The sequence below is a fragment of the Ovis canadensis genome, chromosome 16 (genome assembly GCF_042477335.2).
Source record: "Ovis canadensis isolate MfBH-ARS-UI-01 breed Bighorn chromosome 16, ARS-UI_OviCan_v2, whole genome shotgun sequence".
In the NCBI taxonomy this organism is placed as follows: Eukaryota; Metazoa; Chordata; class Mammalia; order Artiodactyla; family Bovidae; genus Ovis; species Ovis canadensis.
Window position 1 is genome coordinate 48,376,869 of NC_091260.1, and position 13,935 is coordinate 48,390,803.

Sequence of the window (13,935 nt, forward strand, 5' to 3'; positions counted from 1 at the left end):
CTTACTTCTGTTCCTGACTCTATCACACCATCACATGGGTTGTGGGGACACAATGAGCTGAAGCTCTCCTCTCTCAGTTCCCGAGGGCTGCCTGGCACTTGCTCCAGTATCTCCATGACTGACGCTACTCTGTTCACTCTCAGGATCAACATCTTAGGCATGGATCCGCTCAGCACCCCCTTTGACAACCAGTACTACAATGGACTCTGTGACCGAGTTAGGGATGGCAACACCTTGACGTACTACCGCAAGCCCTGGAACGTGGCTTCGCTGAGCTATGACGTAAGTCTTCTCAGAAGAAAATACATTGTTCGACTTTAGCTGACCAATTGCTTCCATAAGTTTCATTCTAAATGATATGAAGAAATCAGTAGAATGAAAATTCAATGTGAACATAAGATTGACTTAAAGAAGAGGTGTAGCTTGAGTCTCTTTAGATAATATACAGCAGTCTGTGATCAATCCTCAGCAGCATGCAGTTAGTGGTGGAGTTTTGGCAAATACCTCATCTCTGTGAAAAGAATCACCTAAGATTCTGATGAAACTAAAAATTAAATTTCAGTTCAGTTCAGCTGCTCAGTTGTGTCTGACTCTTTGCAACCCCATGAATCGCAGCACACCAGACCTCCCTGTCCATCACCAACTCCAAGAGTTCACTCAGACTCATGTCCATCAAGTCAGTGATGCCATCCAGCCATCTCATCCTCAGTCGTCCCCTTCTTCTCCTGCCCCCAATCCCTCCCAGCATCAGAGTCTTCAGCAATGAGTCAACTCTTCACATAAGGTGGCCAAAGGACGGGAGTTTCAGCTTTAGCATCATTCCTTCCAAAGAAATCCCAGGGCTGATCTCCTTCAGAATGGACTGGCTGGATCTCCTTGCAGTTCAAGGGACTCTCAAGAGTCTTTTCCAACACCACAGTTCAAAAGCATCAATTCTTCAGCGCTCAGCCTTCTTCACAGTCCAACTCTCACATCCATATATGACCACAGGAAAAACCATAGCCTTGACTAGAAGGACCCTAGTCGGCAAAGTAATATCTCTGCTTTTGAATATACTATCTAGGTTGGTCATAACTTTTCTTCCAAGGAGTAAGCGTCTTTTAATTTCATTGCTGCAATCGCCATATGCAGTGATTTTGGAGCCAAGAAAAATAAAATCTGACACTGTTTCCACTGTTTCCCCATCTATTTCCCATGAAGTGATGGGACCGGATGCCATGATCTTAGTTTTATGAATGTTGAGCTTTAGGCCAACTTTTTCACTCTCCTCTTTCACTTTCATCAAGAGGCCATTTAGTTCCTCTTCATTTTCTGCCATAAGGGTGGTATCATCTGCATATCTGAGGTTATTGATATTTCTCCTGGCAATCTTGATTCCAGCTTGTGTTTCTTCCAGTCCAGCGTTTCTCATGATGTACTCTGCATAGAAGTTAAATAAGCAGGGTGACAATATACAGCCTTGATGTACTCCTTTTCCTATTTGGAACCAGTCTGTTGTTTCATGTCCAGTTCTAACTGTTGCTTCCTGACCTGCATACAGATTTCTCAAGAGGCAGGTCAGGTGGTCTGGTATTCCCATCTCTTTCAGAATTTCCCACAGTTTCTTGTGATCCACACAGTCAAAGGCTTTGGCATAGTCAATAAAGCAGAAATAGATGTTTTTCTGGAACTCTCTTGCTTTTTCGATGATCCAGTAGATGTTGGCAATTTGGTCTCTGGTTCCTCTGCCTTTTCTAAAACCAGCTTGAACATCAGGAAGTTCACAGTTCACGTATTGCTGAAGTCTGGCTTGGAGAATTTTGAGCATTACTTTTACTAGCGTGTGAGATGAGTGCAATTGTGCAGTAGTTTGAGTATTCTTTGGCATTGCCTTTCTTTGGAATTGGAATGAAAACTGACCTCTTCCAGTCCTGTGGAACGGGTAGCATTATAACCACACCCAGGTCTTCCACCCTTCTCAGCAGGTCCACACACCTCCCCGCTCTCCACAGGGTAGTTTAAAATGTTAGACAACCTCCTCCAGCTCTTTACTTTATTGTTCTGCCTACCTTATTAGATGGCAGGAGTTCCAACTGGACAGAGAATATCCAAGCCACAGATAAGAATCTTCTCAGGTTTTTTTTTTTTCTTCAAAGTTGTACTTATGTACAAACTTATTTGATGCTCAGTTCAACCTCTGTCTCCCTCATTTTCCACCCTGTCCTTAATACATAAATATCTTTAAGATTCTCATTTAAAAAACAAAAACACAGAAAGGATGCCCTCACCTCTACATACTCTTCTCATCTACACTTGCTATCTCAGTTTTTGAGATAGCAAAATTTTGAATTCCCCAACTGGATTTGTTTCCTAGGGCTACCATCACAAAGCACCACAAGTTGGATGGTTTAAGCAGCAGACATTTATTTTCTCACAGTTCTGGAGGCTGAAAGTCTAAGATCAAGATGTCAACAGGGTTGGTTTCCCCGGAGGTCCCTCTCCTTGACAGTAGGGGGCTATCTTCTGTATCTCCACATGGTCTTCCCTCTATGCTGGATTGATTCTAATCTCCCCTTCTTATAAGGTCACCGGTCATACTGGGTTACAGCCCATCCTCATGATCTCATTTTAACTTAATAACCTTTTTGAAGATTCTGTCTCAAAATGCCATCACATTTTGGGGTAATTGAAATCAGGAATTTTAGCACGTGGATTTTGGGGGATCACAGTTCAGCCCATAACACCAAACTTCTGTTATCTTGTTACCAAAACTGTTTTCACCGAAGTTCATCTTAAACTTCATTGAGTTCCCTTTACTTGAAATAGCCCTTAAATATTGCTGCTACCAGAGTTGCTTTCTTATTTTACAGTCTCTCTCTACATTGGGTGATTTCATTCCGTCCTGTGGCTTTAGATTTCCCCTCCATCCTGATGGCTTACAAATATTGTATTGACAGCCCAGGTCTCCCTCTGAACTAGGTTTCTGTGTAACTCAGTTCAGTCGCTCAGTCGTGTCCAACTCTTTGTGACCACATGGACTACACCATGCCAGGCTTCCCTGTCTATCACCAACTCCCGGAGCTCACTCAAACTCATGTCCATTGAGTCGGTGATGCCATCCAACCATCTCATCCTCTGTCATCCCCTTTTCCTCCTGCCTTCAATCTTTCCCAACATCAGGGTCTTTTCCAAGGAGTTAGTTCTCCACACCAGGTGGCCAAAGTGTTGGAGTTTCAACTTCACCATCAGTCCTTCCAATGAATATTCAGGACTGATTTCCTTTAGGATGGACTGGTTTGATCTCCTTGCAGTCCAAGGGACTCTCAAATGTCTTCTCCAACACCACAGTTCAAAAGCATCAACTCTTTAGCACTCAGCTCTCTTTATGGTCCAACTCTCACACCCATACATGACTACTGGAAAAACCATAGCCTTGACTATACCTTTGTTGGCAAAGTAACGTCTGCTTTATAATATGCTGTCTAGGTTGGTCTGTGTTATTGCTCAGCTGGTAAAGAATCTGCCTGCAATGTGGGAGACCTGGGTTCAATCCCTGGGTTGAGAAGACCCCCTGGAAAAGGTAAAGGCTATCCACGCCAGTATTCTGGCCTGGAGAATTCCATGGACATGGGGTCGCAAAGAGTCAGACAGGACTGAGCGGCTTTGACTTTCACTTTCAGGTTGGTCTGTGTAGCTAGTTGACTGCAAACATTACAGAGCTCACATATCCAAGCCTTATATCCCATCTTATTCCCAATCCTCTGTTTCTTGCTTTTGAATTCTCTACTTGGCAAGTGAAACAATATCTTCCTAATCATTAAACTCAAAAGTGTGGAAATCTTCCTAAAGACCTCTACAGGTGCATCTCCCTCAAAGCCCACAACATGCAATCAGTCTGCAGGTTCCATTATTTTGTAAAGTTCTTATCTCTGTTTCTTCTTCCCCATTCCCACTGCCACGCCCACTGCCTTGGGCTCTCATCATTTCCATCTGGGCTACTATTAGTCCTCCTATCAGTCTGAGACCTCTAGTTTTGCTCAGTTTCAATTCATTCCACTCACTTCAGTATGAAGATGTATGATAAATCTGACCTTATCCCTCTGTTGCTTAAATTTGGTGTTGTCTGCCTATAGCCTTCCAGATAACGATCAATTTCCTTGGCAGGGAGGAAAAGGTCATTCTTCATCTGGCTTTTAACGGCCACACCACCCTCAGCTTCCTCCTCTGAATCTTTTATTTTGGTTAGATGCTTCTTCTGCAAATTATCCAATAGCCTTTGCTTTTTCTCTCTGTTCAGGTGTTGATTTTGCTGTATCCCATCTACCTTTAGTTGAGTTTCTAGTCATTTTATTTACCATGGACTCCTGAGAAACTAACACCACATATCAGGCTAAATAAATAATTGTGTGTTCAGTCATTCAGTCATGTTTGACTCTTTGCAACCCCATGGATTATAGCCCACCGGGCTCCTCTGAACATGAGACTTTCCAGATAAGAATAATATTTTCCAGATAAGAATAGTGTAGTGGGTTGCAGTTCCTCCTCCAGGGAAATAAATGATTACTGGATTAGTAAATAAATGCATGCAGAATACTGATACTCTTGCTTTAGAAAGCAAATGCTTTTTTTAAAGGAGGGAATAACCCATATTCAAGTGAACATATAATTGGAATTGCCATTAAAGTTGACAGGTAGTGAAAAAAGGCTTAATAAACATTTCAACTACTCTCTCCATAGGCAGTTTGAACCCATTTAGAAAACTTTGCAGTGAACAAATAAAATTTATTATATATTTACATGCTAGTTTATTTGTTATGTATTGATATTCTTGGGAAACAAGTAAGACTATGCCTATAGAAGCTGCAATCTTGAAAGAAACTATAGTCTACAATGAACTTATTATGGATTCAAATTTGGAGTCATAGGTAGGAGTCAAATTATGAAGATACTCATATGCCATACTAAGTAACTTGGGCATAATCCTGAGGATGTTAAAGGAGCCACTAAGGAGCATAGCACGGTCTTTGTGTTTTGTGGAGATGAATTTTGAGGAGACAACAACAGAGATAATAACTGAAGAAGGCTATTTTACGGTCCAAGGAGATGATGAAAAACTGAACTGCATCTGTAATACTAGAGGCAGAGAAGGAGATATGAGATGCAGCTCAGTGTTAAGAGCTAACAGTTCAGTAATGAATTGGAGACAGTAGAGCATAAGGTCAAGTGCTCAGTTAAGGTCAAGTGCTCAGTTCTGAATAAGACTTCTTGGGTTTGAATTCTGATAAATTCCTTCACTTACCATCCACATGACTCCAGGCAAATTAACTATCTTTCCTGAATCTCAGTTTCTTATCATAAAGTGGGATAATAATAATACATACTTCATAGGAATTTGGAAAAGGTTAAATGTGTTAATCGGAGAAGGCAATGGCACCCCACTCCAGTACTCTTGCCTGGAAAGTCCCATGGACAGAGGAGCCTGGTAGGCTGCAGTCCATGGGGTCTCTAGGAGTCGGACACAACTGAGCGACTTCCCTTTCACTTTCCACTTTCATGCATTGGAGAAGGAAATGGCAACCCACTCCAGTGTTCTTGCCTGGAGAATCCCAGGGACAGAGGAGCCTGGTGGGCTGCCGTCTATGGGGTTGCACAGAGTTGGACACAACTGACATGACGTAGCAGTACCAGTAGCAAATGTGTTAACATGTGCAGAGTATTTAGAATAGGTCCAGCATAAAGTAAACTCACCATAGATGAAAAATATGCAGACAGAAAGTCAAAGGAGACCTCCAGTGGATTGTAGGCCATCAGAGAAGACCTGAGATATGTGTGTGTGTGTGTGTGTTAGAAGGGGAGATGGGGAATCTTCCCAAAGAAGAGTTAATTCCAAGAAGATAATGATTGACTTCTGGGTAGAGTTATCTTTCCCAAAATAGATTATATAAAATATATTAATGTGAGGGTGGAGTCTGAACTGGAGATAGAAATTTAGGTACCATCAGCATATACCAGAGCATCACTGAAGTCTTGAGAGTGCTTAAGGCCAATCCAGGAGGTGTATAATGAGAGAGGAAAGAACAGAGTAAATGGAATCCTAGAACATGCCAATATTGAAGATATAGGCAGAGAAGACCTTATGACTGTACAGTGGAAATGAGAAATAGATTTAAGGGACTATTTCTGATAGACAGAGTGCCTGATGAACTATGGACGAAGGTTCGTGACATTGTACAGAAGACAGGAATCAAGACAATCCCCAAGAAAAAGAAATCCAAAATGGCTGTCTGGGGAGGCCTTACAAATAGCTGTGAAAAAAGGGAAGTGAAAAGCAAAGGAGAAAAGGAAAGATATACCCATTTGAATGCAGAGTTCCAAAGAATAGCAAGGAAAGATAAGAAAGCCTTCCTCAGCGATCAATGCAAAGAAATAGAGGCAAACAATAGAATGGGAAAGACTAGAGATCTCTTCCAGAAAATTAGAGATACCAAGGGAACATTTCATGCAAAAATGGGCTCAATAAAGGACAGAAAAAGGTAGTGACCTAACAGAAGCAGAAGATATTAAGAAGAGGTGGCAAGAATACACAGAAGAACTGTACAAAAAAGATCTTCACGACCCAGATCATCAGAATGGTGTGATCACTCACCTAGAGCCAGACATCCTGGAATGTGAAGTCAAGTGGGCCTTAGAAAGCATCACTATGAACAAAGCTAAATGGAGGTGATGGAATTCCAGTTGAGGTATTTCAAATCCTGAAAGATGATGCTGTGAAAGTGCTGCATTCAATATGCCAGCAAATTTGGAAAATGCAGCAGTGGCCACAGGACTGGAAAAGGTCAGTTTTCATTCCAATCCCAAAGAAAGGCAATGCCAAAGAATGCTCAAACTACCGCACAATTGCACTCATCTCACACACTAGTAAAGTAATGCTCAAAATTCTCCAAGCCAGGCTTCAGCAGTATGTGAACCGTGAACTTCCAGATGTTCAAGCTGGTTTTAGAAAAGGCAGAGGAACCAGAGATCAAATTGCCAACATCTGCTGGATCATCAAAAAAGCAGGAAAGTTCTAGAAAAACATCTATTTCTGCTTTATTGACTATGCCAAAGCCTTTGACTGTGTGGATCACAAGAAACTGTGGAAAATTCTGAAAGAGATGGGATTACCAGACCACTTGACCTGCCTCTTAAGAAACCTGTATGCAGGTCAGGAAGCAACAGTTAGAACTGGACATGGAACAACAGACTGGTTCCAAATGGGGAAAGGAATATGTACAGGCTGTATATTGTCACCCTGCTTATTTAACTTCTATGCAGAGTACATCATGAGAAACGCTGGGCTGGAAGAAGCACAAGCTGGAATCAAGAATTTGGGAGAGATATCAATAACCTCAGATATGCAGATGATACCACCCTCATGGCAGAAAGTGAAGAACTAAAGAGCCTCTTGATGAAAGTGAAAGAGGAGAGTGAAAAAGTTGGCCTAAAGCTCAACATTCATAAAACTAAGATCATGGCATCCGGTCCCATCACTTCATGGGAAATAGATGTGGAAACAGTGTCAAACTTTATTTTTCTGGTCTCCAAAATCACTGCAGATGGTGATTGCAGCATGAAATTAAAAGACGCTTACTCCTTGGAAGGAAAATTATGACCAATCGAGACAGCATATTCAAAGGCAGAGACATTACTTTGCCAAAAAAGGTCCATCTAGTCAAGGCTATGGTTTTACCAGTGCTCATGTATGGATGTGAGAGTTGGACTATAAAGAAAGCTGAGCACTGAAGAATTGATGCTTTTGAACTGTGGTACTGGAGAAAACTCTTAAGTCTCTTGGACTGCAAGGAGATCCAACCAGTCCATTCTAGAGGAGATCAGTCCTGGGATTTCTTTGGAAGGAATGATGTTAAAGCTGAAACTCCCGTCCTTTGGCCACCTTATGCGAAGAGTTGACTCATTGCTGAAGACTCTGATGCTGGGAGGGATTGGAGGCAAGAGGAGAAGGGGACGACAGAGGATGAGATGGCTGGATGGCATCACGGACTCGATGGACGTGAGTCTGAGTGAACTCTGGGAGTTGGTGATGGACAGGGAGGCCTGGCGTGCTGCGATTCATGGGGTCGCAAAGAGTCGGACACGACTGAGCGACTGAATTAAACTGAATCTAGCTCTTGTCTCTAGGCTTTCTGGAGTGTGACCCAACCCTCACACTTTCAGGCTTTACTCACTACTACCATCCTAGCATAGTGAAACAGGACCATTCAACATTCTAATTGACACCCTGACTAATATTCCTTTATACCATCGAGCAGTCCTTCACTGCTAAGTTGATCCTTGCCCAGGGCCAGTTCCTTTCCAGCCAATTCAGATGTAAGCACAAAAGCCTACAAATTACGCCACTCTAATCCTACAACCAATTAGAAGACAATGAACTAGGAAGACCTTAGCCTTCTAGAAGAGTTAGGGAGAGATAGTTTTCTGGTGCCATTTTGTTCAGCTTTGGCACTTCTCAGCATGGAAAACTGAGTGGGATTGTCTTCAACTGCTTCTACTAGCTTCAGATTTCAAGGCAATAAAAATTTATTCATTTCTCTCTCTTTTTGTTAATTTAAATATAGTTGATTAACAATGCTGTGTTAGTTTCTGATATACAGTAAAGTGATTCAGTTTAATATTACATATAATATTATTGCATAATATATATATGTATTAATTTTTCATGGCCAAATGTTCAAGAAAACCTTTTCCATGAACCTTTTCTTCATTTACCACAGAGAATTTGTCAAGCCCTCTTTGGCAGTGTAACATAAAAATGAACAATTCTGCCCTGGAATCAGACTTCTTGGGTTTCATTGCTGACTGGGTCACTCCCTAGCTGTGTGATCTTGGACGCATTTTTTTAACCTTTATCTTCTTATCAGTAAAATGGGGATAATTCAAGAAATTAAAAGATAGGAAATTAAACATTTATGTAAAATACTTTTAGCAACTATTGACACAGAGTAAGCACTCAAGACATATGTTATGTTAGCTATATTGGAGCTGCATATTAAATTTAGTAAATTTTTTATTGTCATCCACTTTTCACCAGGCAGTTTACTAAATGGTGAAACTATAGTGGCATGTGGGTAAGATGGGTATAGTCCTTGACTTCTAGGAGTTTACCACCTGAAGGTCTATTAAATAAGCAATTATAAAAGGGAAGAGTTTTTCATTTTGTAAGAAGAACCATGAGAGCTTATAGGAAACAGACCTGTTAGTCGGTGGGATGAGGAAACATCTCCCTAAAGAAGTGATGTTTAAGCTCAGACTTGAAATAGTAGTGGGGATTCACCAAACCAAGGGATATATAGTACGTATGTGTGTATGAGTGCATATAATGTTTGTGTAATGAGAAGGTGGAGGAGGCAGGGGAAGTATAGAAGTTTCCAGAAAGTAAACACAACATAAAAAAGCCCTGTGGTGGGAGGAAACATAGACAGTGGAAAGGGACAGGAGATCAGCGGGCTGGAGTATAGACAGGGAGAGACTAACTTGGAACAAATCTAGTTTAGACTTTATGTCAAAGGCAGGGAAGACAAAGATTTTAAGCAGGGAAGTGACATGATTAGGTTACTCTTCCCCTTTGCATTGAGCACTTTCCTTTAAAGAAAATCATATACATTTCAATCTTTCCCATTAGATGATAACTTTGAGTTTCTTGTCTTAGTCTTCTTGGGTTGCTGTAATGAAATACCAGGGACCAGGTAGCTTTGAAACAACAGAAATTTGCTGCTCACAGTCCTGGAAGCTGGCATCTCAGATCAAAGTGCTGGCAGGGCCAGGTGAGGGCCCTCTTCTGGGTTACAGACTTCTTGCTGTATTCTCACATGGTTTCCAGGGACTAGGGAGTTCTGTGGAGTCACTTTTATAAAAGCACTAATCTTTTCATGAAGGCTCCTTCCACAGGCCCCACCTTCTATTAATAACTCCATCCCATTGGGCATTAGGATTTTAACATGTGAATTTAAGGGGAGATATACGCATTCAGACCTTACCATTCACCATGTATAAAAGTCACTCAGTGTATGCTACGAAGTCCCATCTGTGTCACTGACTAAAGAGATGAGTGTCTTTTCCCAGACAAGAGTTGCAGCCTGCTTCAGAGGACCTCTGGAAAGAGAGTTTAATTGTCCAGATTAACAGCTCTCCCACTGATGCCTGACAGTAATCAAGTTGGCAAAGAAAGTTTTGTTTTATTGAAGTATAGTCGATTTACAGCATTATGTTAATTTCTGGTGAACAGAAAGCTGATTCAAATATATATATATATTCTTTTTAAAATTCTTTTCTATTATAGATTATAAGATATTAAATATAGTTTCTTGTGCTATACAGTAAGACCTTGTTGATTATCTATTTTACATATAGTAGTGTGTTATCTGTTAAACCCAAGCTCCTAATTTATCCCTCTCCCATCCTTTCCTCTTTGGTAGCCATAAGTTTGTTTTTTATGTCTGTTTTGTGAGTCTGTTTTGTAAATAAGTTCATGTGTTTTAATAGAAAGTTTTAATTAAACAGCTAACTAAACATCTAGGTTGTTTTAGCTAAATTAGTTTTAACTAAACAACCTGGTTGTTTTAACCAAACAACCAGATTGTTTAGTTCAGTCTTTTTTGTGCAAAAATGAGCGTGGTTAAAAAAATCAAAATGTCCAAACAACATAAAAGATAATGCAAGAAAAAAGCAAGCCTGCCACTACTCCAGAGATCTATCTATTCACAGTTCCCCTTCTCAAGGGTGAACACTCTGTGGGTTGTCTATTTTTCCAGTAATTTTCTATGCAGATAGAAGTTTTTATTTTTATTTATTTATTTATTTATTTTCGATTAGGCAGTGGAGTGAAAAGGTTAAGAGGCAGAACAGGGCTCAAGTCTTGAAATTTCTACTTAAATTAATTAACATGTGTAAAATGCTCAAAACAGTGCCTGGCATATAAGGCTTCTGAAGGGTTCAGTTCAGTTCAGTAGCTCAGACGTGTCCAACTGTTTGCGACCCCATGAATCGCAACATGCCAGGCCTCTCTGTCCATCACCAACTCCAAGAGTTCACTCAAGCTCACGTCCATTGAGTTGGTGATGCCATCCAGCCATCTCATCCTCTGTCGTCCCCTTCTCCTCCTGCCCCCAATCCCTCCCAACATCAGGGTCTTTTCCAATGAGTCAACTCTTCGCATAAGGTGGCCAAAGGACGGGAGTTTCAGCTTTAGCGTCATTCCTTCCAAAGAAATCCCAGGACTGATCTCCTTCAGAATGGACTGGTTGGATCTCCTTGCAGTTCAAGGGACTCTCAAGAGTCTTCTCCAACATCACAGTTCAAAAACATCAATTCTTCGGTACTCAGCCTTCTTCACAGTCCAACTCTCACATCCACACATGACTACTGGAAAAAACATAGCCTTGACTGGATGGACCTTAGTCGGCAAAGTAATATCTCTGCTTTTGAATATCCTATCTAGGTTAGCTTTATCATTTTTTTCTCTTTTTTTACACAAATGGGAATATATTTTACATGTGATCTGTTATGCAACTTGCTTTTTAATTATTAATATGTTAACTTTTGAAAGCTTGCTATGTTCTAAGCCCTTCATATGCTTTATTTCATTGATTTCTCATAACAACCTTTGGGCGAGGTGTGGTGAATATCCCTATTTTATAGACTAGGAACTAAACTGGGCACAGAGAGGTTATTGTGTAATGTTCTCCAGGTTATCAAATCTGTATTTAAATACTGGCAGTCTCACTTTTGTGCCTTCACTCTTAACTTCTTTGCTCTACTCTCCTTCAAATAAATTGCCTGATTTTAGTCTTTTTCTATTTATTGTGGGTGGTTTTTTGTATATTTTCTCTTAGACCAAAGTTGACAAGAATTTCAGAACTGAAAATCATGAAGAAGAGATCCAGGTACTCAGAACTATTATTGAAGAGAAGAAATTAAATGTTAATGCAGATTTAACTATAAAATATACACCTGTTGAAGCAATTGAAAAGCATAAATGTACAGATTTAGAACATTCTGACCAAAAAAACGTCTCAAGTCCTTCCAAGTTGGCTGCTGAGGCTACGTTTCGATTTACATATTCCAAAGAGGATATTTACAGACTGTTGTCGTCATATTCGGCTAAGAAGGTAAGATCAAACTTTAGTATAGAAAACATAATGGAATATTTTGAAAACTAACCAAGCATCCTTTTTTAAGTTTAATTCTTTAGAAAAGATGGTGCTCGTAAGATAAAGAAAAGTAATACTCAACAAATCTTCAAATGTGTAGGTAGCTAGAGGGTCTAGAGGAAGAAAGTTAACTGGAGAAAAATCCCTTCAATTTAGTAGTAATGTGAGTGTTTGTGGTTACAAACAGAACAAGCGTCTTAAGAATTCAGAGCATACTTTTTGGGACTCTCCTGGTGACACAGTGGTTAAGACTTTGTCCTTCCGCTGTAATGGGCATTGGTTCGATTCCTCGTTAGGGGTAGCAAAGATTCCACATGCCTGTGGTGCAGCCAAAAAAAGAGAAGAATTCAGAACATTCTTTTTGACTGAGATTGTGGTAGCAGGCTATTTAATCTATATTTCTTCAGAATTCAGGAATTTTTTGGTAATTCATTGCAATGTCTTAGAATGATGACTACTTACTGTTAAGTGTATTTCTAAAGTAACAATGCCATGAAATTATATACACTGCATATGAAATTGTCTGCTTACTTTGTAATCATACATTTAATCTGACACTTTGAAAATGTGTTTGTTTTTTAATATTTAATCCAGATTTAGTGGTTTGTTTCATCTCTGGGATAAATAAAGAATATACTTTCTGTAATCAGTGTGATGCTGGTAAAATGCTCACTCTCCCTTTTCCGATACCACAATCACCTGTTTAGGTATCCTCCTTCCACTTAAAAAATAATACTCCTTCACTGTCAGTATTTATATTATGCCTAATTGTATAATTATTTTTTTAACTTTTGTATTGTGGTATAGCCTATTAACAATGTTGTGATAGCTTCAAGTGAACAGTGAAGGGACTCAACCATACGTATATACATGTATCCATTCTCCCCCAAACTCCCCTGCCACATAACATTGAACAGAGTTCCATGTGCTATACACTAGGTCCTTGTTGATTATCCGTTTTAAATAAAGCAGTGTATACGTGTCCATCCCAAACTCCCCAACTATCCCTTCCCTCCATCTGCGCCCCAATCCCCAGCAACAATATAACTGTTTTTTATAGGTCAGTACATTGCCTCTATTCACATGCACACTCACTCAAAGAGAGCAGTTGGAAAATCCTTGAAGTCATTCAACAACTATTTAATTGTGGACTTACTATGTGGCCAGACACTGTTCTAGGTGCTTAGAATACATTTGTGAACCAAACTAACAAAGATTCTTATTCTCATGGAGCTGAAAGTTTAGCAGGGAAGATAGATTAAAAATAAGCATAACAGCAAAAAAGGGAAGCTATAGACTATTTAAAAAATGACAGGTGCTATAGAGTAAAATGAAGAGAGTAGAGTAGCATAAGGCAATTAGGAGTCCTGGGCAGATGGCAATATTTAAAAAGAGACTTAGGGGACTCCACTGGTAGTTCAGTGATTAAGCATCTGCCTTCTAATGCAAAGAACCTGGGTTCAATACCTAGTCAAGAAAATAAAATCCACATGCCACTGGGCAGCTAAGTTTGCACACTACAACTACTGATCCTGTGCACAACTGCTGCTGCTGCTGCTGCTAAGTCGCTTCAGTCGTGTCCAACTCTGTGTGACCCCAGAGATGGCAACCCACTAGGCTCCCCTGTCCCTGGGATTCTCTAAGCAAGAACACTGGATAAGCACATTTACTGCAATGAAAACCCATCTCAGCGCAAAAAAATTAAAATAAAAAATTAATAAGTTTAGGATAGGCTTCATTGAGAAGATAA

The 13,935-nt window shown here is 40.2% G+C and overlaps 1 protein-coding gene across 2 annotated transcripts in view; it reads left to right on the top strand.

Annotated features, from left to right (window-relative positions):
• The window catches only part of C9 (complement C9), a 65,316-nt gene that overhangs the window by 24,933 nt on the left and 26,448 nt on the right, over positions 1 to 13,935 (top strand). For both annotated transcript variants that reach the window (XM_069555982.1, XM_069555983.1), the window contains exons 6-7: positions 144 to 282; positions 11,868 to 12,143. In XM_069555982.1, the coding sequence (XP_069412083.1) occupies positions 144 to 282; positions 11,868 to 12,143 (415 nt within the window). The remainder of the gene's footprint in view (positions 1 to 143; positions 283 to 11,867; positions 12,144 to 13,935) is intronic.